We start from the raw sequence: 27,660 nt of genomic DNA, 5'->3' as shown, positions 1-27,660 counted from the left end.
AGAAAACCTCAGGCTGGAAATCATTCAGCAGAACGATTCTCTCGCTTCAGCCAATGGATGTACATTTGTAGGACAAGAGCGTTTGCCTCTCAGAGATTCACAAATCATCCAGCTCTTGGCGAACTACCGCCTGCTTGTGGAACGATCTGGACCTCAGGCTGGCCTCAAATCAAGAGCCTGAAAGCTCCCTTTGAAAGCAGCACTACCTGCTCTGCCCTGAACCTGGACCCCAATCCTCTACCTAACACTGTTATTTATCCTCCCATCTCTTCAAGTATCCGATAGTTGACGTTTTAACCAGGCTAGATTAGGCTCATTACACAAATACAAGCGTTCCTTGTGAAGACCTGAAGCTCAAACATTGAGACCAGTGGCAGGTCTTGTGGCAGGTCTCATTTATTAGGATTTGATTGATAGCCTCCAATCATCCAGAGTCCTGAATCTTCACTGGGCCTCTTTTCACATGGTGGATGGGACTGGTGCTGCATTACACTAAACATATTCATCCACTGCCAGTGAGGCAGCTCGGGATTCGGGCTCAGAGAGGCCAGAGGACAGTGATAAATAGCTGGATTTAAGAGTAGGTGCGTTATAATAGGCCATGTAAGGAAAGACATTAAAGGGCCAGGAGCAAAAAAAAACAACAACAAAGAAACATTCATATAGAAACTAAGCAGCAAAAACCACCAAGCAATCTGCATATTCAACCTGCAGTGGTTTTTAGCATATTGACATAAGTATTGGGACACCTCATTCACAGTTTCTTCTGAAATCAAGGATTTGGTTGGAGTAACTGTCTCTACTGTCCAGAGAAGAATAAGACTTTCTACTAGATTTTGGAGCAGCACTGCCGTGAGGATAGGTGTTAGTGAGGTCAGGATGTTGGATGATGATCACTACCCCAACTCATCCTGGAAGGAGCTCCACCATCCATCATTTCAGAGAACACAGTTCCTGCACTGCTCCACTGCTCCTTAATGCTGGGGGGCTTTATACCCCTCTACTAGCCCACGCCTGGCATTAGGCAGCATGGAGCCAATAGGTTAATGTTTATTTGCTATAGAGAGTCTTATTGTATTGGCAGCACTTCTTTACTCTATATGTGAATGAGGCATAATGCAGGGCGGCCAATCAGAACGGAGCTAAGTTACATATATCAGTCTTGGGTAATAAAATCATTGTGTTTAATTATGAATGTTATGAGTCAAAAGGACAAATAGGATTTGGGGTTTGTGAGCATGTCTGCATCATGTCACACAACACTGCCCTATATTATGCTATTACCTGAACCTTAGCTAGGTAGCTAGCTGGCCTTCATCCAGGCAGCTATAGTAATGATAATAATAATAATAATAATAAAAATAATAATAATAAAGGTAATGTCAGATTTTTGTGGACCCCAAAAATAATAAACCGTGTCAATGATCCAATGATCTCTACACTGCAAAATAACTGAATATCTAATCGAATCGTGTTTATATCAGATATTTCTCATTTTTAGATTGTAGAAATAATATTATAGGATTATTCCACTTATTTATTTTTTGTACGTTTTTGCTTTGTTATTTTATTACTAATAAAAGTGGTTCATTCCACTTTCGATCATTTTTAATAGATAGATAGATAGATCACTTTATTTATCCCACGTAAATAAAGACGTAATATACATAATATACATAATATAACCCAATTATATCAATAAGAAGCTTGTTTTAAACTGCATTTTTGACAAAAGCTGAATTATCTACAACTTTTTAAACGAAGCGAAATGATCTGCTACAGGTACAGGAACCCTTTCAGTAAATATGATCACTAAAACAAGTAAAACAAGTAGAAATGAGCTAGAAATTAGTTCATTACTCATATATTTCTATAATGAGCTCAATTTGTTTTATCGTCTTAGTTTGAGGGAATATTATGAATCTCAACTCTTAATGTTGCTGTTGTTTTCAGACTGTTCCAGCAGTTTCACGACCATGACTTTCCTCATCCCGGACACTAAGACTAACGTAGCGTACAGTACAACACCAGCCTGCCAAAAAAAACTATGCGACTTTCTGTGAGAAAGGTTGACCGGAGTCCTGCTGAACAAGATGGTCTAAGCTGGTGTTTGATGGTCAAGGTAGTTGAAGTTTGACCAACTGACCCTATGCTGCTATGCAAGATGGTTAAGCACCTTAAGTCGTTACCAGTACAGTGTATGTTTGTTATTAGTGTATAATGAACTAGCTGGTCTATCAGCATCCTGGTCATCCTGGTAATCCTAGTTGACTAGTTTGGTCAAGCTGGTCATAATAGTGGGCCAGCATGGCAGACTACTTATGCTGGTCAAGTTGGGCAAGTCAGGACCAGTACAGTTTGGTTAAGCTGGTCAACCTGGTCGACTAGTTTGGTCAAGCTGGTCATTCTAGTTGACTACTGTGGTAAACCTGGTCATCCTGTTTGGCTAGTTTGGTCAAGCTGGTCATGCAGCTAAATAAACCCTCTGCTGGTCAAGAACTAAGCTGGTCAACCAGCTGGATCATCTTGAGCTGGTCTGGCTGGATTTCCAGCTGGGTAATAACACTTCTTCAAGCTTCTGAAGGTCCAGAGAAGAGATCAGTGTTAAAGCTTAGCTCTGTGGGTGTGGTCATCTCTCTGGCTCTCACACACCCAATAAGTGTCCGCACACCAACTCTACACTTCCTCTCGACTTCCTAGAGGAGCAGGAGGATCAGTAGGCCGATGTGAAGCACTAGATGTGGTGATGCTGCCACCCAGTGAGCAAACACCTACAATACATCCACACTACATGTCCAAAGGTTTGTGGACACCCCTTCTAATATATGCATTCAGCTACTTTAAATTGCAGACAGCATGTCTAGTCCCTGTAGAGAAGCACTGCCAATAAAATAGGACCCTGTGAAGCAGGTAAACACGAACCGATTACCTCCATGCTGCCTAACGCCAGGCGTGGGCTAGAAGGCCCACTAAAAGCCCCCCAGCATTGAGCTGTGGAGCAGTGGAGCTGTGTTCCCAACTGTGTTAAGAGCAGTTAAGAAGTTGGGGATGATGAGGTGGGGTGGTGATCAACCAGCATCCTGACCTCACTAACCTGTCACTTGCTCTGGTCACTGAGGGCAATCAAATCCTCACAGCAATGTTTCGCCAAAATCTAGTAGAAAGTCTTCTTCTCTGGACAGTAGAGACAGTTACTCCAACAAAAGCAGAAAGAACTCTCTAAACTGTTAATATTCTTGATTTCAAAAGAAACAATGAACAAGCAGGTGTCCAATTACTTTTTTTTTATCCTCTTAGATTCAAAACTAACAGATTCAGAAAAAAAGAAGCACAGATTGGTTCATTTATGTTTATTTACTGCAGTTTAATTAACAGAAAATAAAAAAAGAAATAATTAAAAACATAAAACTAGACACTAAAACCTCCCTAGCTTCTCATAATCTCATTACAGCCTCCTTAAACACACACAGCAAAATGAACACCGGCTGCGCCCCCCTGATCGAACCTGATATCCCTTATTTTTCCCTGATTTCTCCCTTTATCTCCACATTTCAATCCACAGGTGGTGAAAAATAAGAAAAATAACTTCAAGTAAACAGACAACCTCATTCATAACTGCGCTGATGAAGCTTTGTGCATTTCCCCTGTTAACATCTGATCCCTTTCTAAAAGAAGAGTGTGTAGTCTGTGGTAGCAGAGTGGTGGACAGATGGACCCTGTTCAACACACACACACACACAAACACACACACACAGTACTGTACAGAATAGTGTAGGATAGTGTGTCTAACGTAGAATCTAGTGACTGTCAGTGATATTCGGATGCTGGATAACTGCATTTAAAGCTCCTTTAGGAAAATACATGCATTAAAAAAAGGCCAGACAGCACCAGCCCACGATCACCCACACTATAATCTCTCATTAACAAACAATTCATTAAAAAAGGCTGAGCTCGAGCTCTGCAGAGATGACTGGGTGGCGATTTCAGAAAGCAGGATTTCTCAGTTTGCAGATTTCTCAGAATTTCGGCCTAAAACTAGCCCTTATTGCTCTGCGCTGTGCTCAGTAACAGACTGCAGTGCAGTGCTGCATTCATCAGACTGATGTTAGTTTGATGAAATTCTATACTGTAGCATTTGTGTGTTCCTACATATCAGTTTTCTCCCAATATAATAACCAGCATGAATTACACCAACATATCATACATCAGGAAGCCACCCACAGCGATACACTTTCTACTACTGAGACACCAATAAACAGCAAAGTAAGTATTACCTAATTAAGTTTGTTAATATTGTTAATAACTGTAATACCAATAATGCATAAACCTTTATATAGACTTTAATAAATTATTCTATTTATTTTAGTAACTATTTATGTAGCAACAAAATAAATAAATAATTATTAATTAATATTTGTAGTCATTTAATACTCATAGTTCATAACTAATAAAAATTGTATTACATTAAACATTAAATTAAGAGTATTATATATCGAAAGCATGATTCACAAACTACTGCTAGTGAGGTTTGGGTAATTATTTTATATTTATATACAGATATAGATAGACGTTTATAATTTCTTTATATAAATAGTTAATAATTAAAATGGAAGCTTTTATTAATGTTCCTCTAACACTTACAACAATAACACAACAATAACTATTAAAAAGAAAATATTATTATTATTATTATGCCAAGTTGTGATACAACACTGGGAATCAGTCCACAGTGATAAAGACATGTTGCTACTCTAATCTAATAACAGAGCCCCATCATTAGCAAAGTAATTATTATATATATAATAATAATATCTAATATGTCATCTAATGTATGACTTTTAATATGCACATTTGTTTTCACACACTAATAAAAGTCTTCCATTTCAGCTTTACTAACCATTAAATTAATCAACATCCCAAAAATAAAATAAATTTAAAAATAGAAACAGTGAATCAATCTATTTGTGATTTGATTATTGATTATTGTAGTTGATAATTGAACAGAAGGTGTGTCACTAAATAAATGGTTAATATATATATGATAATTAAAGCCTTCATTAATAAATATTAACAGTCATTAAGAAACTGTGTAATAATGGCTAAATTTATTATGCTATTTATTGGGGACTTTTATTGTGTTTCCAGACATTCTGACTGTTAGAGTAGCTCCACTGATGGAGGTGCTAATAAACACTGCAGCAGGAAGAAGCTCCTCCCACCTTCAACGTACATCAGAAGGGTGGTTTTCCTGGTCTTTCAACTGTAAAATTTTGCTTACAGACGAGTGCAGCGGCGCTGCAGGAGGGGAGTAGGTGTGTTTACAGCAGATCTAGTGACGGCTAGAATTTGACTTGTGGCCGGATGTCCTCTTTAAGTTATCAGGCTTACTGAGAAATCCTGGGTCAGACTCCACCCTGTTGCTTTATTTACAAACATTAAGGAGATAAACACCAATAAATGTGCGTTGAGATGATCAACCTCGACCAGAGGCTCAGCTGACCTATATGCTCCACCTACAAATCACTGCTGTCACTCAACAACCTTGTATCTACAATTTGGTCGTTTTTCACTTTTTGACATAATGTGAATACATAAAAGGTTATTTCCTCCTTCTGTAAAGCTGCTGTTTTGGAGATTTGAGGTTTTTGCATGACAGTGAAAAAATGCATTGTTTCATAGCAACTGTTACTAGGTTAGACAAGCTTGAAAGAAAATTCCCCCCAAAAACATTGAACCAGTTTTTAGTGTAAAACATTCGCTGGACTAATCAAATCCACTAATGTAGCTTAAAAAATTTGGTCTGATTGATGATTTACCAATATATATATATATATATATATCTCACCTGAAATGAAATACAACGCAATGTGAGCTACAGTCACGCAATAGCTTAACTGAGGTTGTCCAGCCTAGCAACAGTTGCTAAGAATGAGTGTATCTGTGGGCAAAGCATTGATATTTAACAGATTCCAACACCTGCAGGACCAGTTTGCCCCAGTAGGGAATGTTGTAGTAAGTGTAGCGTGTGCAAATCTCTAAGACTTCAGCAGGCCTTCCTCTGAGGAGCTCAGTTGATGACCTCCGTATTGCTGCTGGTCTCAGAATCCTCCCCATCTGATGACATCAGACCAGGCATCACAGACAGGCCTGGACACACACACACAAACATAGTACATATCAGTAATCAGTAACCGCAGACTGCAAATCATTAAGAGCTGATTAGGAATCTCCTGATTTCAGTGGCGTTCAACTCAGACTGTGAGAAGATTATCAATAAGCAGAGTGGACTCGTCAATCATTTTCATTGGACGGCAGAAAGGTGTGGGAGAGTTTACTGGGGTCCTGGAGAGTGACTGCTCACAGGCCTCTCTCTGTGTATTTACTCAGGGTTCCCACTCCCACTTTATAGGAGCTACCCAGACTCCTCCAGGGCATTTTCCATGACTTTAGTGTTCAACATCTAATTTAATAATGGATTACTTGGTGACATCATGCACTTTCATTTCCCAGGGCGAACTAGGAACAGTTCTGGAAGTATGTGGACCACAGATTAAAGCCAAAGTTTAACAATAACAGTGTGGAATACAGTTCTCCTGCTGCTGTTAGTCCTTCCACTAAAAGATAACCAGCATGGAGCCAGAAGGCAACTCGGCCACACATCCGCAGCTCCATCACTCTGCTGTATGAGTGGAGAGCAGAGTTTTGTTAGTGTGAGGTGTGGGAGTATCATAGGAACTAAATAAGGAGAAGGCCATGGCTTGTGAACGGGAGATTTCCTAAACATGGCATCTGATTAAGCATTAAGTTCTGTCCTTGAACTAAAAGAGGCAATCAGCTTGCTGGTTATGGATAAAGTCCCGCCCTTCAAGAAAAGGCTACTACTACTACTAATAAGTCCCTCCCTTCAGCAAAAGAAGCCCTTGCTGGTTATGGATAAAGTCAAGCACTCCAACTAAATGTACCAATCAGTTTGCTGGTTTTGAATAAGTCCCGCCCTTTAAAAAAAAAAAAAAAAACTCCACTTGGTTGCAAGTGGAGGTGGCTTTAACCAGACAGTGTCAAAATAAAGGTTTTCAATCTCAAAGCTAAAATGATTCTTAAATTTGTCATTTTATTTGTTGCTGAAGACTGAATTACTTTTGTTAGATATTGTTGCTGCTACTTTTTTACATTCTTGGTTTTAAAATTTGACCAAAAAGTACTGGATTTTTTAAATATTATATATTAGCACATATGTTAATTAAAAGCTAGACAGATATGCAGCACATTCCTGGAAATCTTACCAATATTATTATAAAATTATAATGTTTCACATTTTTCCATGATGGGAAACATGAATATATATTAATACATTATATTCATATTGATACATTACATCATTCAGTGATTACTAAACACATGCAAATGCAGACTTTTAAAAAAATGAAGAACCCTAAACAGGGCTTTGCTGTAGTGTAGAAAACTGATAAGGAACGATTCATGATTCTTTAAAGAACCCTCGACTGAAAGGTTCTTTCAATGCACCCAAAGTGGGTCAATCACTAAATTAGTTCTAGTTATGATTAAAAGCTGTTTACAGTGATTTGAGCAGGAACTGTGTGTATTTAGGGTCGACTGCAGTGAAGTGTGATTACTGATTGAGTGAAGTGAAACATCTGGAGTTGGAGATGAAGTTCTCACCATCAGTGTGATCAATAACAGACCCATTCGCCGGTCTTTCCACAGACACTGCAATACAGAACAGCCGGCTTATCAGACTCAAGATTAGTCAGGTTAACCCTCTGAGGTACGGTCGTCACTTTGCGTTTGTGTTCAAACAGGGAACACAGGGAAATATGAGATATGAGAATTCACTAAAATAATAATAAAACTAAAGAAATCTGCATTTTTAAGAGTAATATTGTGGTTTTGCTCAATAATCGCTGTGTATACATGTGAAGTAGAGGCTATAAATGGATGGTTACCCAGAGACACCACAGTGCGTTTAAGGTAAAGGTGCACGTATTTGTCACTGTACAGCGAAATGTGTCCTCCGCATTTAACCCATCTGGTAGTGAACACACACTCACACACACACGTGTTAGGGGCAGTGAGTACACACACACCCAGAGCGGTGGGCAGCCAACTCCAGCGCCCGGGGAGCAGAGAGGGTAAAGGGCCTTGCTCAAGGGCCCAACAGTGGCAGCTTGCCGAGCCTGGGAATCGAACCCACAACCCTGTTATCGATATCCCGGCCCTCTAACCACTGAGCCACCACTGCACCAAAGGGCAAACACATACTCACATGAGGAAATGGTGATAGACACTGTGCCTACAGGAGAACCTTGCATCTGACATCTGCTAATACTGATAGACTGACTGAGGTTTATTTGATGAGGATCTTTTTGGGCACATAAACTAACCTGAACCCGGAGCTAAAACGTCCCAGTCTGCTACCACTGAAAAATGAACACTATCAACATTCTCATAGGGGCTAAAGAAAATCCTCTCTTGCTCTTGCTATAGTGGCCCTCTCTTGCGAAAATGAGAGCAATTCCTGAGCATCAACCCGACAAATACATGATTTTATCTTTATCAAAAGAAAATAAATAAATAAAAGGCAATGAAATCAGAAAGCAAACTGAGTATTACATAAAAACAGTAAGTGATGTAGTCAGCACCACTTAATGCACAGTGGTTACCAAAAAAATGACCTCTGACATGTTGATAGGCATTCGCTGTGTGTGCCTGAAAGGGTTAATAAACGCGCTCCAGAAACTCCAAAACACTGTGTGTGTGTGTGTGTGTGTGTGTGTGTGTGTGTGTGTGTGCATGCATGCGCATTATTGACCTTGCAGCAACCCCCTGTATCTCTAAAATCATCTGATATGGTAATGTTACAACGTTAAAAGCAGCTTGAAGTTAAATATATGGAGTGATTAATCAATAAAAACACAAAATAAGGTTTGGATATGAATTTAAATATAATTTTGACGTCACTGACTGAAGTTACTGGCTATTTTATAAGCCAGATGTGGTAAATAAAAGCCCAGAAAGTAAAACACCTTCCTAGAATTTTGTCCCAACTTCCTGTCCAGCTGTTCAGGCTGCTTGAACAAAACCCTGGAGAAAATGTTTACATTCTGGAGCTGAATTTACCACTGACTGGGCACTGATTGCTTTTCTATCAATTTTCTATAACAGTGTGAATCTGGCAGTTGTTCTTTATACTGTATCAGAATTTAATCAGAAATGAATGGGCCAATAGAAACGCTCCAAAATGATCTGAAATAAAATCTTTAAGTTAAGAAGTTAAGAAGGTTTTTCCTCCTCTTGTAAAGCTGCCATTTTGGAGATACAAGGTTTTGCATGATGTTCGGCAAGTGTACAGAGAGAGGGTTTATAAACGGTGTCTATTACCCCACAGTGGCTGTCTCCTGTACGTCTTCTCTACAAGGGACAGGGCAAGTACCTCTCCTCCCTGGAGCATTCGCTTATTGCCCCATTCATTACATAAATGAGTCATGCATAATAATCAATAATTCTTTACTGCCTCCCTAATATTACATTCATAAATGAACGGCATATTTAAGAGCGTTTCCATGGAGACCATTTGTGTACTTATTTGCAGTTAGAACGTCAACAAAATTATTTTTGGTACCCAAACTTCTGCCTCTGGCTGTATGTAATATTTGACACATTAATAATGATATTTTGGGGTTTGTGTGGGATGTGTTATTGCGGACACTGGAAGGTACTGTATATGTGTTATGTGTGGGGTAGGTGTGGGAGGAGTGTGGGAGGAGTCAGGTGTGCATGTTGGGACACAGGTTTACTTACGGCGGACGATCTTAATTGGCCAGATGAGAATGGCACAAAGAGTCAGTGCGGCTACAACAGCGACTCCTCCCGTCACGATCACCATCACGTCATGGTAATACCAAACACACGCAGGGCAACAAGCCTGAGTACTGCAGAGAAACACCAACACAATCAGACAAACTACACACTACTACACACACACTGCAGATTCATACTGGATTAATATCACTCCACAGTGATTACTGTCAGACTGTACACACTACTACACACACTGCAGATTCATACTGGATTAATATCACTCCACAGTGATTACTGTCAGACTGTACACACTACTACACACACTGCAGATTCATACTGGATTAATATCACTCCACAGTGATTACTGTCAGACTGTACACACTACTACACACACACTGCAGATTCATACTGGATTAATATCACTCCACAGTTATTACTGTCAGACTGTACACACTACTACACACACACTGCAGATTCATACTGGATTAATATCACTCCACAGTTATTACTGTCAGACTGTACACACTACTACTACACACACTGCAGATTCATACTGGATTAATATCACTCCACAGTTATTACTGTCAGACTGTACACACTACTACACACACTGCAGATTCATACTGGATTAATATCACTCCACAGTGATTACTGTCAGACTGTACACACTACTACACACACACTGCAGATTCATACTGGATTAATATCACTCCACAGTTATTACTGTCAGACTGTACACACTACTACACACACACTGCAGATTCATACTGGATTAATATCACTCCACAGTGATTACTGTCAGACTGTACACACTACTACACACACTGCAGATTCATACTGGATTAATATCACTCCACAGTGATTACTGTCAGACTGTACACACTACTACACACACACTGCAGATTCATACTGGATTAATATCACTCCACAGTTATTACTGTCAGACTGTACACACTACTACACACACACTGCAGATTCATACTGGATTAATATCACTCCACAGTGATTACTGTCAGACTGTACACACTACTACACACACTGCAGATTCATACTGGATTAATATCACTCCACAGTGATTACTGTCAGACTGTACACACTACTACACACACACTGCAGATTCATACTGGATTAATATCACTCCACAGTTATTACTGTCAGACTATACACACTACTACACACACACTGCAGATTCATACTGGATTAATATCACTCCACAGTGATTACTGTCAGACTGTACACACTACTACACACACACTGCAGATTCATACTGGATTAATATCACTCCACAGTTATTACTGTCAGACTATACACACTACTACACACACTGCAGATTCATACTGGATTAATATCACTCCACAGTGATTACTGTCAGACTGTACACACTACTACACACACTGCAGATTCATACTGGATTAATATCACTCCACAGTGATTACTGTCAGACTGTACACACTACTACACACACACTGCAGATTCATACTGGATTAATATCACTCCACAGTGATTACTGTCAGACTGTACACACTACTACACACACATTGCAGATTCATACTGGATTAATATCACTCCACAGTTATTACTGTCAGACTGTACACACTACTACTACACACACTGCAGATTCATACTGGATTAATATCACTCCACAGTTATTACTGTCAGACTGTACACACTACTACACACACTGCAGATTCATACTGGATTAATATCACTCCACAGTTATTACTGTCAGACTGTACACACTACTACACACACACTGCAGATTCATACTGGATTAATATCACTCCACAGTGATTACTGTCAGACTATACACACTACTACACACACTGCAGATTCATACTGGATTAATATCACTCCACAGTGATTACTGTCAGACTGTACACACTACTACACACACTGCAGATTCATACTGGATTAATATCACTCCCCAGTTATTACTGTCAGACTGTACACACTACTACACACACACTGCAGATTCATACTGGATTAATATCACTCCCCAGTTATTACTGTCAGACTGTACACACTACTACACACACACTGCAGATTCATACTGGATTAATATCACTCCACAGTTATTACTGTCAGACTGTACACACTACTACACACACACTGCAGATTCATACTGGATTAATATCACTCCACAGTTATTACTGTCAGACTGTACACACTACTACACACACACTGCAGATTCATACTGGATTAATATCACTCCACAGTTATTACTGTCAGACTGTACACACTACTACACACACACTGCAGATTCATACTGGATTAATATCACTCCACAGTTATTACTGTCAGACTGTACACACTACTACACACACACTGCAGATTCATACTGGATTAATATCACTCCCCAGTTATTACTGTCAGACTGTACACACTACTACACACACTGCAGATTCATACTGGATTAATATCACTCCACAGTTATTACTGTCAGACTGTACACACTACTACACACACACTGCAGATTCATACTGGATTAATATCACTCCACAGTTATTACTGTCAGACTGTACACACTACTACACACACACTGCAGATTCATACTGGATTAATATCACTCAACAGTTATTACTGTCAGACCGTACACACTACTACACACACACTGCAGATTCATACTGGATTAATATCACTCCACAGTGATTACTGTCAGACTGTACACACTACTACACACACACTGCAGATTCATACTGGATTAATATCACTCCACAGTTATTACTGTCAGACTGTACACACTACTACTACACACACTGCAGATTCATACTGGATTAATATCAGATATGTTCTCTGTAATTACTTAAATGTAAGATTCATGCAGAATGACCACGGCTTTTACATATATCCAGTTATACTCACTGGCATGGGTGCAGTCCCTGGATGATTATAACCCCCAACCCGTTGGCCACCTTGTCAGTGAAACTCATAGCTCCATATACAAACGCACCACTTTGCTGTCGGGGAACAGAGAACACGTTTGAGGAACAGCATACACACACACACACATACACACACACACACACACACACACACATCAGTATACACACACACACACACACACACACACACACACACACACACACACACACACACACATCAGTATACACACACACACACACACACATCAGTATACACACACACACACACACATCAGCATACACACACATCAGCATACACATCAGCATACACACACACACACACACATCAGCATACACACACACACACACAATCAGCATATGCACACACACACACACACAATCAGCATACACACACACACACACACACAATCAGCATACACACACACACACACACACACACATCAGTATACACACACACACACACACACACACACACACACACACACACACACATCAGTATACACACACACACACACACACACACACACACACACACACACACACATCAGTACACACACACACACACACACACACACACACACACACATCAGTATACACACACACACACACACACACACATCAGTATACACACACACACACACACACACATCAGTATACACACACATCAGCATACACATCAGCATACACACACACACACACACACATCAGCATACACACACACACACACAATCAGCATACGCACACACACACACAATCAGCATACGCACACACACACACACACAATCAGCATACACACACACACAATCAGCATACACACACACACACATCAGCATACACACAGACACACACCAGCATACACACACACAGACACACACATCACAATCAGCCCACCACATGATCTTTAACCTGGTTTTACTTCAAAAATGGAACAAACAAAAACACAAAAACACAGTAAAAGACTTTTAAAGGGTTAAAGATACTAAAAACACACAATAACTAAACCATGCTTTATTTATTGATTAATTATTAATTGCATTTTCTTTTATATTTACTGATTGGTTTGATTGACAGTGTGTCTGTGACTCTGTTTGGCCTCTCTGTATTTTGCCTTAGGTGGTGTAAGACCCAACAGGCATATGTAAATACAAATGTTTGTGGACACCCCCTCTAATGAACGCATTCAGCTCAATAGAATAGGACTCTCTGGAGCAGATCAACATCATGAACCTATTGGCTCCATGCTGCCTAATGCCAGGCGTGGGCTAGAGGGGTATAAAGCCCCCAGCATTGAGGAGCTGTGGAGCAGTGGAAGAACTGTGTTCTCTGGAATGATGGTGGTGGAGCTCCATCCAGTACTTTTGGGATGAGTTGGGAAGTTGGGAATGATGAGGTGAGGATGGTGATCATCATCCAACATCCTGACCTCACTAACGCTCTTGTCGCTAAATGCAAACAAATCCCCACAGCAACATTAAAGCTCCAAAATCTACTAGAAAGCCTTCTAGAATCAACAACTAATGAGCAGGTGTCCCAATACTTTGGTCCACACAGTGCATGTTCATGGTTGTGACTCTATAGTTATTATTTAAAAAACACCTACTGTCTGATCTGCGATCAGATCTGCAGTCATGGAGAGCGACATGACCAGGATGGTGGCCGACCCCGTCCCCAGCAGCACCGCCGCTCCGTACACTCCGTCGCTCATATGAGTGTCCAGCAGTACCCAGTAGGAAAACACCAGGATCAGCACCAGACCCACAAAATAGGTCATCTACACCAACCACACACACACACACACACACATTAAGGATGGTATCGTGAACATGGACAGCGGGCAACAACAAAAATCTAAAAAAATCTATTTAGGTCTGTTTTGGCTGTTATGCTGTTTCTTGAGGCTGTGGGGCAGCGGTGGCTCAGCAGATAGAGCTCCAGGCTATTGATGACAGGGATATGGGTTCGATACCCAGGCTTGGCAAGCTGCCACTGTAGGGCCCAGTGTGTATGTGTTCAGTGTGTATGTGTTTTAACTGTGTGTGTATGTGTTCAGTGTGTATGTGTTTTAACTGTGTGTGTGTATGTGTTCAGTGTGTATGTGTTTTAACTGTGTGTGTGTATGTGTTCAGTGTGTGTGTGTTTTAACTGTGTGTGTGTATGTGTTCAGTGTGTATGTGTTTTAACTGTGTGTGTATGTGTTCAGTGTGTATGTGTTTTAACTGTGTGTGTGTATGTGTTCAGTGTATATGTGTTTTAACTGTGTGTGTATGTGTTCAGTGTGTGTGTGTTTTAACTGTGTGTGTATGTGTTCAGTGTGTGTGTGTTTTAACTGTGTGTGTGTATGTGTTCAGTGTGTATGTGTTTTAACTGTGTGTGTATGTGTTCAGTGTGTATGTGTTTTAACTGTGTGTGTGTATGTGTTCAGTGTGTATGTGTTTTAACTGTGTGTGTATGTGTTCAGTGTGTGTGTGTTTTAACTGTGTGTGTGTGTTTTAACTGTGTGTGTATGTGTTCAGTGTGTGTGTGTTTTAACTGTGTGTGTATGTGTTCAGTGTGTGTGTGTTTTAACTGTGTGTGTATGTGTTCAGTGTGTATGTGTTTTAACTGTGTGTGTGTATGTGTTCAGTGTGTATGTGTTTTAACTGTGTGTGTGTATGTGTTCAGTGTGTATGTGTTTTAACTGTGTGTGTATGTGTTCAGTGTGTGTGTTTTAACTGTGTGTGTGTATGTGTTCAGTGTGTATGTGTTTTAACTGTGTGTGTATGTGTTCAGTGTGTGTGTGTTTTAACTGTGTGTGTGTGTTTTAACTGTGTGTGTATGTGTTCAGTGTGTGTGTGTTTTAACTGTGTGTGTATGTGTTCAGTGTGTGTGTGTTTTAACTGTGTGTGTATGTGTTCAGTGTGTGTGTGTTTTAACTGTGTGTGTATGTGTTCAGTGTGTATGTGTTTTAACTGTGTGTGTATGTGTTCAGTGTGTATGTGTTTTAACTGTGTGTGTGTATGTGTTCAGTGTGTATGTGTTTTAACTGTGTGTGTGTATGTGTTCAGTGTGTATGTGTTTTAACTGTGTGTGTATGTGTTCAGTGTGTGTGTGTTTTAACTGTGTGTGTGTATGTGTTCAGTGTGTGTGTGTTTTAACTGTGTGTGTATGTGTTCAGTGTGTGTGTGTTTTAACTGTGTGTGTGTGTTTTAACTGTGTGTGTATGTGTTCAGTGTGTATGTGTTTTAACTGTGTGTGTATGTGTTCAGTGTGTATGTGTTTTAACTGTGTGTGTATGTGTTCAGTGTGTGTGTGTTTTAACTGTGTGTGTATGTGTTCAGTGTGTGTGTGTTTTAACTGTGTGTGTATGTGTTCAGTGTGTATGTGTTTTAACTGTGTGTGTATGTGTTCAGTGTGTATGTGTTTTAACTGTGTGTGTATGTGTTCAGTGTGTGTGTGTTTTAACTGTGTGTGTATGTGTTCAGTGTGTGTGTGTTTTAACTGTGTGTGTATGTGTTCAGTGTGTATGTGTTTTAACTGTGTGTGTATGTGTTCAGTGTGTATGTGTTTTAACTGTGTGTGTGTATGTGTTCAGTGTGTGTGTGTTTTAACTGTGTGTGTATGTGTTCAGTGTGTATGTGTTTTAACTGTGTGTGTATGTGTTCAGTGTGTGTGTGTTTTAACTGTGTGTGTATGTGTTCAGTGTGTGTGTGTTTTAACTGTGTGTGTATGTGTTCAGTGTGTGTGTGTTTTAACTGTGTGTGTATGTGTTCAGTGTGTATGTGTTTTAACTGTGTGTGTGTATGTGTTCAGTGTGTGTGTGTTTTAACTGTGTGTGTATGTGTTCAGTGTGTGTGTGTTTTAACTGTGTGTGTATGTGTTCAGTGTGTATGTGTTTTAACTGTGTGTGTGTATGTGTTCAGTGTGTGTGTGTTTTAACTGTGTGTGTATGTGTTCAGTGTGTATGTGTTTTAACTGTGTGTGTATGTGTTCAGTGTGTATGTGTTTTAACTGTGTGTGTATGTGTTCAGTGTGTATGTGTTTTAACTGTGTGTGTATGTGTTCAGTGTGTGTGTGTTTTAACTGTGTGTGTATGTGTTCAGTGTGTGTGTGTTTTAACTGTGTGTGTATGTGTTCAGTGTGTATGTGTTTTAACTGTGTGTGTATGTGTTCAGTGTGTGTGTGTTTTAACTGTGTGTGTGTGTGTGTGTTCAGTGTGTATGTGTTTTAACTGTGTGTGTGTGTGTGTGTTCAGTGTGTATGTGTTTTAACTGTGTGTGTGTGTGTGTGTTCAGTGTGTATGTGTTTTAACTGTGTGTGTGTATGTGTTCAGTGTGTATGTGTTTTAACTGTGTGTGTATGTGTTCAGTGTGTATGTGTTTTAACTGTGTGTGTGTATGTGTTCAGTGTGTATGTGTTTTAACTGTGTGTGTATGTGTATGGGTTAAAGGCGGAAGCCAAATTCCATCTGTGTCCAACACTAATGGTGAAGATGGTTGGCTTGTCTGGTCTTGAGGGATTAGACTCTTTGTGAGGTGTTTGCGCCCCCTGCTGCTGGTAAGCATTTTAGGGCTGTTTTGTGGGCTTTTTTAGATTTTTAGAAACGCTGAGAGATGGAGAGAAACTTTTTTTTATCCCCAAAAGAACAGTTTTAATACCTTAAACTATATTTTTGTGGCATCTTTTTTATGCTCTGTTGGCTATTTCACACACAAGTAATCCCTAACACAAAACTCTCAGTTTAAACATATAACAACAAAAAATTGCAGCATTTTAAAGTACCTGGACGTTAAAAGGTCAGTCAGACTGTATTATAAGATATTAAATGCATTATAAAATATATATAAGATATATATATATAATAAAGGTAAAAATATATTTAAAAAAATGAAAAAGTATAGAAAGTCACATTGTACAGGATCAGAGTTTTATCGACCAGTGCTCAACATTAAAGTAGTCAGATTGGGTCAGAGGACCGAAACTCTTAACCAGACTATTAGTGTAAGAGGTCAGGAGCAATCGAGATGGGTCCATATAGCCCCAACTACCCCCTTCAGCTTATGAACACGGTGAAGCAGCTGAGTCATTAACATGGGTTAAGATGGGAGAACTCGACTTACACATTTCCCTATTAGCTTGCTGAAGGGTTTCATGATGAAGGAGGAAGCGAAGCCACTCACATACATCACCAAGGGTATAGTAGCGATGTAGTTCTGCATGAGAGAGAGGAACAGTTACACCATGTCCAACCATGAAGACCAATGAGAAACTTGCACCATAGACGAAGAACATGTGGTAAAGGAGGGGAATTTGATGATCTGTCCTCTGTGTGTCTGTATGTAGGTATTGTGATATACACTGAGGAGGCGGAGCTACAGCCTCTCATTAGGGTGAATATTAATAACTCTCTAAATGTAGGTATTGTGATATACACTGAGGAGGCGGAGCTACAGCCTCTCATTAGGGTGAATATTAATAACTCTCTAAATGTAGGTATTGTGATATACACTGAGGAGGAGGAGCTACAGCCTCTCATTAAGGTGAATATTAATAACGCTCTAAATGTAGGTATTGTGATATACACTGAGGAGGCGGAGCTACAGCCTCTCATTAAGGTGAATATTAATAACGCTCTAAATGTAGGTATTGTGATATACACTGAGGAGGAGGAGCTACAGCCTCTCATTAGGGTGAATATTAATAACGCTCTAAATGTAGGTATTGTGATATACACTGAGGAGGCGGAGCTACAGTCTCTCATTAGGGTGAATATTAATAACGCTCTAAATGTAGGTATTGTGATATACACTGAGGAGGAGGAGCTACAGTCTCTCATTAGGGTGAATATTAATAACGCTCTAATTGTAGGTATCGTGATATACACTGAGGAGGCGGAGCTACAGTCTCTCATTAGGGTGAATATTGGGAATGTTGGGTGGAATCTGGTCAGATCTGGTCAGTGGTGGTCTTACCTTTGGCAGTAGAAGTGAGTTGATGAGGTACATGGATATGTAGGTCTGTGACAGGTTCACTATAAGCCTGGTACACATGTAAAGGGCAGCCACCTGATGAGAACATCAAAACACAAAAAACAGGCAAAACATCAGTGTGTACTACAAACCACGGCCCGACCAATACGTCAGCCGGCTGATAATCATCAGGAAATATTAACAACCCATATTTCTATCAGTCAAAATGTACAACTTCCACGATCAGGGTAGAAGTTAGGCAGTTAAAACCCACTTGGAGAATCTGCCTAAAAGACGGCCTACGTCCTTAGTGACCCCACGCACCACAAGCTGCCTGAGCAGGACGAGAAGCATCATCATGGACCCTTCTCACCCTAACCACAGACTTTTTACCCTCCTCCCATCTCTGCCTCCTCTTCCCTGAGGCTGAACTCCACACCGTCACTTTAGCCTCATTACTGCACTCGCTGCCCTGCACTGTACTGCACTTCACACCACAGTATTACTGCACTACTCATATTTGTGATTTCATACCTGTACAGCTCTATTTATATTCACAACTCATATTATTCATATTACACTATTCATATCTGTAGTTACTGCATATACAGTTTATATGACATAAGCTGCTCTGTGCAATCACTGCATTTCTTACCTTACTGTATATATGTAATTTATATGATATTTTATATACCCTACTCTTATCCCACATTCTGTGTATACACTGCCACTGTTGGGCCCTTGAGCAAGGCCCTTTACCCTCTCTGCTCCCTGGGTGCTGGAGTTGGCTGCCCACCGCTCTGGGTGTGAGTGTACTCACTGCCCCTAGTGCACTAGGGTGTGTGTGTGTGTGTTCACTACCACAGATGGGTCAAATGCGCAGGACACATTTCGCTGTACAGTGACAAATACGTGCACCTTTATTACTATATATATTTTTATATACAGCATAAGCTGCATGCACAATAACCCCTATCTGATACGGTCATTTCTATTTCACACTTTATGTAAATAATACTGTGTTTTGAATGGATTGGTTGGATGTCAAATGTACCTGTACCTGCACTTTGCACAATGACAAAAAAGTTAAGTCTAATCTAATCTAATCTAATTTAATAAAACGCCAAAATACAGTGATGAGTTTGACCACGGCATGGAGTGCCAGACATTCAGAAAAGCATCATGCTGGATGCCTTCCCTTTCAAAGGCCCTTAACCTGGAGTCCTGCACTCCATCAAGTATTAGCAGACATGAAAAACCTGAGTGCCTCAGCCCAGACACCTAAACTGGGCCATGGTTGAACCTTCCAGCAGGACAACAATCCAAAGCACTTCAAATTTAACACAAAAAATGGCTCACTGACCACAGAATTAAGGCCCTAAAAATAATGGACAAAATCGACCCATGGTTTTATCAGGGGGTAAACATCCATTCTCACCATCACCGCCTATGGTGGGGTCTATACATCAGTACATCATAGCGACCCCATGCAATGAGGAGGATGGTTCTGGACTGCATCACAGCTGGAGTTCTGTAGACAATAGTAAGGTCCTGGGGTCAGAACATTTCACAAACTACATCTGGACACCACCTACATCCGCACAAGATGTTTAAGAGGGTTGCCCTCAAGCCCTTGAGCACAGCTGAGGCCGAAATTGAGGTTTCTGGCAGTGGTGGGTTGGGCCTAGACACAAAGAACTTATCCACACTGTAAAGCATGGTGGTGGGTGTTTTTCCCGTACAAGGCTGGGACAACATGGTATCACGGACTATCAAGTACCAGCAGATATAAATTCCAGCCCAGCTTAGAAGATTAAACTGGGCCATGACTGGATCTTCTAGCAGGGCAATGATCCAAAGTGAGCACAGAATCAAGGGCTTGTCCTCCTGACCTAAACCCAGGACAAAACCTGTAGGATGAGCTGAAGAGCTCAGCACAGAACCTCAAAACGGACCATGACTGGATCTTTTATTAGGATAATGATCCAAATTACTTTAAAAATAACACAAATAAGGCTTCACTGAGCACAGATTCAAGGTTCTGCATTGGTTCTGTTCTGCCACAGGCAGCTGCTTATGTCTTCATGAACATATACAGTGCCTACAAAAAGTATTCAACCCCCACCCCCCCACTTGGGGGGGAATCTGTGTAGGTTTAATGCGAAAATGTTTAATATTTCCTATTTCTTGAGATGCGAGTGCATTTGGAGGTGTAGCTTTAAGTGGGTTTACTCTGCTCATGGCCTCCCACACCTCCCCAGAGGACACGGTCAGCTGCTGCCAATTTCCAGTTCCTGTTTTTACAGTCTATGGCGGACTGCTGTCCTGCTCACATGTTACCTTTGTCAGCAGAACTGCAGTGTAGTTCTTTACTGTGCCTATTTCAGTCTTTGCCCTTCCTGGCGCTCTTTCTTAGCTCAGCCTTATGGATTTCGTCAGGGTTGCCTGATCTGAACACAACACATGCGGTAAACACGGTCTGAAGCAGGGGCGCCAAAACTTTTGTCTTAGAGGGCAATGTCTAGTGTTTGTGGTGGGTTGAGGGATAGCAAGAATATTACACAGTATTTTGCTACTAAAAGGCCTAAATGTTAACATTTTACACACACACCAACCAGCCACAACATTAAAACCACCTGACTAATATTGAGCTCTGACCCATCGAAGCATGGACTTCACAAGACCTCTGAAGGCGTCCTGTGGTATCTGAAACACCAAGAGTAACGTTAGCAGCAGATTCTGCAAGTCCTGTACGTGTCAACCATCAACAGGCCTTAGGCCCCAATGACCCAATGTCTTCCATGGAGCACTTTTGGTAGGTACTGACCACTGCATACCGGGAATACTTCACCAGACCTGCCTGATGTTTTGGTGGAGATGTTCTGACCCAGTCGTTTATCTAGAACCTCACAGTTTGGTTCTTGTCAGTGTCTCAGATTCTTACGCCTGTCCATTTTTCCAGCTTCATTACCTTCAAGAACTGACCGTTCACTCGCTGCCTAAAAATAAAGGACAAAAAAAAAATCGACCCATGGTTTTATCAGGGGGTAAACGTCCATTCTCACTATCACCGCCTATGGTGAGGTCTATAGTACATCACAGTGACCCCATGCAATGAGGAGGATGGTTCGGGACTGAATCACAGCTGGAGTACTGTAGACAATAGTAAGGTCCTGGGGTCAGAACATTTCCCAAACTACATCTGGACACCACCTACATCCGCACAAGATGTTTAAGAGGGTTGCCCTCAAGCCCTCTAGCACAGCTGAGGCCGAAATAGAGGTATGTGGCAGTGGTGGGTTGGTCCTAGACACAAAGAACTTATCCACACTGTAAAGCATGGTGGTGGGTGTTTTTCCCGTACAAGGCCGGGACAACATGGTATCATGGACTCCAGCTTCATTACCTTCAAGAACTGACCATTCTCTCACTGCCTAATATGTAGCTCCACTGGAACCAGATCCTCAGTGTTGTTTATGTCACTTCACCGGTCAGTGGTTTTAATGTTGTGGCAGATCTGTGTATATTTTCAATAAAAGTATCACAGGGTTCTCTGTTCTAGGTCTCTCCCAAACTGTAGCTCAGAGACTCAGAGAGGCCAAACTTTGAGCCCTGACCTCTCAGCGCTGCACTGTGGTCATTTTGGGCCTTGATCGACTGGAGTCCGATACTATCTGACTGCTTATCTCCTGAACGTCTGTGTCGGTGTCGATCCTGCTCTAAAAAAGTGAACACTTGACAGAAACCCTGTTACACTCTCACTACAGGACTAGATAACGAAGTCACAATGTCAGCAGAGACGCCGTCATGTGACTTCTGAGATGGTGAACATCCAACACCCCTCAAATTAAGGCTTATACATGTTTCACAATGACCAGAATTACAGCTGTGAACAGGGGAACCACCAGGGCCACTCCCTTCATAGAGCCACCCACTTACTACCAGTAAAAGGGCCACCAGCCCAGACTGTATGTAGAGAAACTGGTCATTATTAATAATAATAATAATAATAATAATAATAATAACAGTTGCAGCAATAACTTGGTTACAGTAAATTACACCAAAAGTCATTTACATTTTAAAAAATAAAATTGGCTTTCTTGACGAAGCTGCAGTGATACAGTGATACGTAATTTGCTTAACCCCTTAAACAGCCTAAGCCAAAAGCCGTTTAGTGTGTGATAAGCCTTTCTGAATGAAGGGGTTAATGATAATGCACATGTTTACATCCTTCAGCAAGTGAGTATTTTATTGTAGCATCACATCACAGTCTTCAGGGTGTCTTCAAAAAGCCAAGCTCATATATCAAGTCAGCCATCAGCTTCAGGCTTTACCTACAAGTTGGGAATTTGACTCATCTTCCCTGAATTTCCATGAAATTCTCCTCAATCTTTATCTCAGTTTTCCAAATTAGGCCTTTTTCTATTCCCACCTACTTTATAGAACTCCTCATACTCTCTACCCCATTACTTCCAATGCCACCAGTGCTGGGAGGCTGAACGCTAGCACTAGGGTTGCAAAGGGGTCTGGAAAGTGTCCATGGGAACTTTAGCTCAGGAACGTTGGTAAACTTTCCATGGAAATTTTGAGAACTTTGGGAATTTATTGGAATTAATTGAAATTAATAGGAAATACTGGATAATTTAAAGGTTTCTAGAAATCACCTGGACATATGCTGTACATGTGATGGAGGAATGGACAGTAAATGCAGGGGGTGTGGTCTAAATAGCCTACTATTTGCTATTCAACTGTTTTGGCATCATATCGAATGATTTTAGCCAAGATTCTGCTTCAGTAGATTTTTTTTTTATCAACTATATGTAGATGTCTTACCTTTAGCTTTGAATTTTCCTATTTTATTCCCATGAATTCTCCTTAACTCCCATGGTTTATATCCCAACTTTAAAATTTGGGGAATTTGCAACCCTAGCTAGCACACACTGCCACTGACACACTCAGCACGAACTGCTCATTCAGTTCCACCAGCTAACAGACGCTCGCGCTGGCTAGTAGCACTGCCAATCCTGAGTGATAGGGGAGAGGAAGGGCCATCCTACCAATCAGGGCTGAGTAATTATTCCGAATATTAATCAAAACCAGTGTAATCTCGGCCATGCCGATTTCTTTTGTTTATCATTGTGTCGATAATGTCACGTTAAAAACATACAAGCGTGTGTGTAGTCCCGTGGCTCTGCCCTGTCCAGTCTGCGACATGGAAGCAACATTTACATTTACATTTACGGCATTTAGCAGACGCTTTTCTCCAGAGCAACTTACAAAAGTGCTTTGCTATTTACCCAAGAAAGACCTCAGCTAGTTAGAATAGACTAATAGTTCAAATGTACCTAAGCTTTAGACATTACTAAGCACAAGACAATAAGGTGACCATAGTACTCATAACATGGAGAAGAATTTAAACACGAGCTCAACTGAGCAACTCGAGAGGCTTATATAATCAATAAATTGTTCAATTAACCGTGATACTGATTTCAGGTCATATCGCCCAGCTCTACCGTCCATCCAGAGAGAGAGAGAGAGGGGAGAGCTGTCCGGGATTACCAGACATGGAAGGCTGTGGCATCACTGGGGGTCAAATCAAAGATATCCTGATGATAAAGTCAACTAATATACACACATATTATATATATATATATATATACACACACACAGTATATATGTAATATCAGGAGCTTAGAGCACATAACAAAACTAAAAATGTCCCTGTAAATTATTTTAATTTTAATTATTAATTTAACTATTAATTTTAATTTTTCTTTATAGTTTTTGTTTTTTTAATGCTGTAGTTCAGTTAAACACACATTACTGTCTTTTCAAACCAAAATAATCAGTATTCTGCTCGACTGCCAATAAAATCGATTACAGATTTGATACCGCAGAATTATACTGTTGTTATCAACAGCTGTGAAACCTCCCACAGCAGCTCTCCTCTACGCCTCTACGTTAAAAAGCTCAGTTCTGGTTGGGTAAGAGTGATCACCTGGTAGAACGAGGGCTCCCTGAGCCAGTGCTGCCACTGCAGTTGGAAGGAGGGGGCGTTTCGGGAGAGAAGAGGCTGCCGCTCTCCTTCACTGGAGCCGTCCTCCTCATCCTCGCTGCGCTTAGCCCTCGTCTCCCGCGTTCCCAGATGAAAGAGCAGGGAAAACAGCGCTCCGATCGCCAACACGATCAGACTCAGATTCTGAAAGCACACAGGCAGCATATGAACAGATAATACACTGTAGGGACAAAAGTATTGGGACACTTGTTTATTCATGGTTTCTTCTGAAATCAAGGCTACTAAAAAGAGCTGATCCTGCTTTTGTTGGAGTGACTGTCTCTACTGTCCAGAGAAGAAGACTTTCTACTAGATTTTGGAGGAGCATTGCTGTGAGGATTTGATTGCTTTCATTGACAAGAGCGTTAGTGAGGTCAGGATGTTGGATGATGATGATCACCACCCCACCTCATCATCCCAAAAGTACTGGATGGAGCTCCACCACCATCATTCCAGAGAACACAGCTCTTCCACTGCTCCACAGCTCCTCAATGCTGGAGGGCTTTATACCCCTTAATCCAATGCCTCGTATTAGGCAGCATGTTGCCAATAGGTTCTTGTGGAGTCCTATTCTATTGGCAGTACTTCTCTACAGGGACTAGACAAGCTGTGAATGTGCATTTGCACATCTTTATCAGCAATGGGTGTAACTTAAAGTAGCTAAATGCATTCATTCGAAGGGGTGTCCACAAACATTTGAACATAGTGTATGTCCGGCTTGCTCACCTGGGGGTCTTTATGTTTATGTGTTATGGTTGGTGTGGTTGATGTGGTTGGTGTGGCGCAACAGATAACACCACTACCTGCCACTGAGCTACCACACCATGTGGGAGACTGGGGTTCGATTCCCAGGCTGGGTGACTACGCTGCGCTACACCAATAAGAGTCCTTGGGCTAGACTCCTAACACTACGCTGGTCCACCTTAGCAATACCTTAGAAACAGGGTTCTCCCAATCGGGACCTTGAATCCAGTTTCCAATCCTGGACTTTGCAATCTGCGAAAGGTGGGAGACTACGTGGCCAATCAGCCACACTAACTGTAATGCGAGTAACCTTGTAAGTCGCTCTGGATGAGAGCGTCAGCTAAATGCCATAAATGTAAATGTCAATGTAATGTGATTGGCTGATCCTGGATTCCTGTAAAGCTTCTTTCTGAAACCTCAGCTGTAAACAGCACTATACAAATAAATCTTGTCTGATCTGCCACGCCTACTTTCGAGTCAAAGCCACACATTAAAAACAAATCCAGAGATTTGATTTTCTGCACTAAACTGATGCAGCTAACAAATTTACATCTTACTAAAGCCATTTCAGTCTGTTTAATAAGCAAGACCTGGCTTATATTAAAGCTCAAATAGTCTAAAAGTGTCCCAAAATAATCAGAATCCACTTCAGAGCTTAATATATGAGTTCATTAAATATGAAATATTGCTTAAATATGAATTAAATACTAAAAACAGTCCAGAATCAAATGTATCCAGGTGCAGTTTCACCATAATGACTCTTGCAAGTCAGGGCTGCAAGTTGAACACATGCAAAACAAGGAAGAAGGGGAAGTGAAAGAGGACACTTTAATATACATGAGAATAAGGAAGTACCCAGGGCTATTTAAAACCCACCCAACAACACTCAGCAACACCTAACAAGCTGTGGAATTAGTGTCTGACTATTTATCTGATCATTTCACAAGAGTAATGACATTTACTTTGTGACATGCAGAACAGAAAAGACTCATACTGTATATAAAGCAGGGCTGGGCGATATGGTAAAAATAATATATCACGATATTTAAAGACTAAAAACATCAGAAGCAGCAGATTTTTAATCTCCTGTACATCTAATCAACCCTTCAGCCTAATTACACTGTCTGTAATGAAACCTGCAGCTGATCAGTAGATGTTTATTAAGCAGAAAAGTATTCTGTGTATCACGATAACAACATTTATCACGATACAATAAAATATCCTCATATTTCCCAGCTCTAATCTGATGTTATGAGCCGCTTTAACAGGGATTTACTGTACACTCACTCTGAAAACCGGAATGTCGATAGGCCCGAGATCATCCGCAGCGGAGGGATCCTCTCCAGACTGGAAACGGAAGAGGATCCACGCGACTGCGTAAACCGTGATGTTGGCGATCACTGTGAAAGCATACCTGTGTAAGAGCACAAACAGTGCACTGTCAGGACAGACTAACCCATCAAGACGTTTCCCACACTCAGAAGCAAATGACTGATGATGTTGGGAAGCAACAGACAACATGTAAATCTAGATTATATAGTTTATAGATTAGATATATTATTAAGTACTGAGATGGCATTCTCACACTTTTAACTGAGTTAGATTGGGATACAGTACCATACTTTCACTATAGTACAGTTTCAGCTCTTTAATTGAGTTAGATTGGGGTACAGTACCATACTTTCACTATAGTACAGTTTCAGCTCTTTAATTGAGTTAGATTGGGATACAGTACCATACTTTCACTATAGTACAGTTTCAGCTCTTTAATTGAGTTAGATTGGGATACAGTACCATACTTTCACTATAGTACAGTTTCAGCTCTTTAATTGAGTTAGATTGGGATACAGTACTCATACTTTCACTATAGTACAGTTTCAGCTCTTTAATTGAGTTAGATTGGGGTAAAGTACCATACTTTCACTATAGTACAGTTTCAGCTCTTTAATTGACTTAGATTGGGATACAGTACCATACTTTCACTATAGTACAGTTTCAGCTCTTTAATTGAGTTAGATTGGGGTAAAGTACCATACTTTCACTATAGTACAGTTTCAGCTCTTTTAATTGAGTTGTATTGGGATACACTACTCATACTTTCACTATAGTACAGTTTCAGCTCTTTAATTGAGTTAGATTGGGATACAGTACCATACTTTCACTATAGTACAGGTTCAGCTCTTTAATTGAGTTAGATTGGGGTACAGTACCATAC

General features: G+C 40.6%; 1 protein-coding gene across 2 annotated transcripts in view; it reads right to left on the bottom strand.

Annotated features, from left to right (window-relative positions):
- Positions 1-3,335: 3,335 nt before the first annotated feature.
- mfsd12a (major facilitator superfamily domain containing 12a) overlaps positions 3,336-27,660 on the bottom strand; it is a 30,799-nt gene continuing 6,474 nt past the window's right edge. The window contains exons 3-11 of one of the 2 annotated variants that reach the window (XM_072691398.1): positions 26,733-26,859; positions 24,645-24,845; positions 18,650-18,742; positions 17,798-17,890; positions 14,302-14,472; positions 12,682-12,776; positions 9,820-9,950; positions 7,681-7,728; positions 3,336-6,147 (exon numbers count right to left, since the gene is read on the bottom strand). In XM_072691398.1, coding sequence (XP_072547499.1) covers positions 6,068-6,147; positions 7,681-7,728; positions 9,820-9,950; positions 12,682-12,776; positions 14,302-14,472; positions 17,798-17,890; positions 18,650-18,742; positions 24,645-24,845; positions 26,733-26,859 — 1,039 coding nt within the window. In that variant the 3' untranslated portion in view covers positions 3,336-6,067. The remainder of the gene's footprint in view (positions 6,148-7,680; positions 7,729-9,819; positions 9,951-12,681; positions 12,777-14,301; positions 14,473-17,797; positions 17,891-18,649; positions 18,743-24,644; positions 24,846-26,732; positions 26,860-27,660) is intronic. The other variant, XM_072691399.1, reaches the window with a different exon arrangement.

The sequence above is a fragment of the Salminus brasiliensis genome, chromosome 11, assembly GCF_030463535.1.
Source record: "Salminus brasiliensis chromosome 11, fSalBra1.hap2, whole genome shotgun sequence".
Taxonomy (NCBI): Eukaryota; Metazoa; Chordata; class Actinopteri; order Characiformes; family Bryconidae; genus Salminus; species Salminus brasiliensis.
The sequence above is the reverse complement of the archived record's forward strand: the minus strand, read 5'-3'. Positions and strand labels throughout refer to the sequence as shown.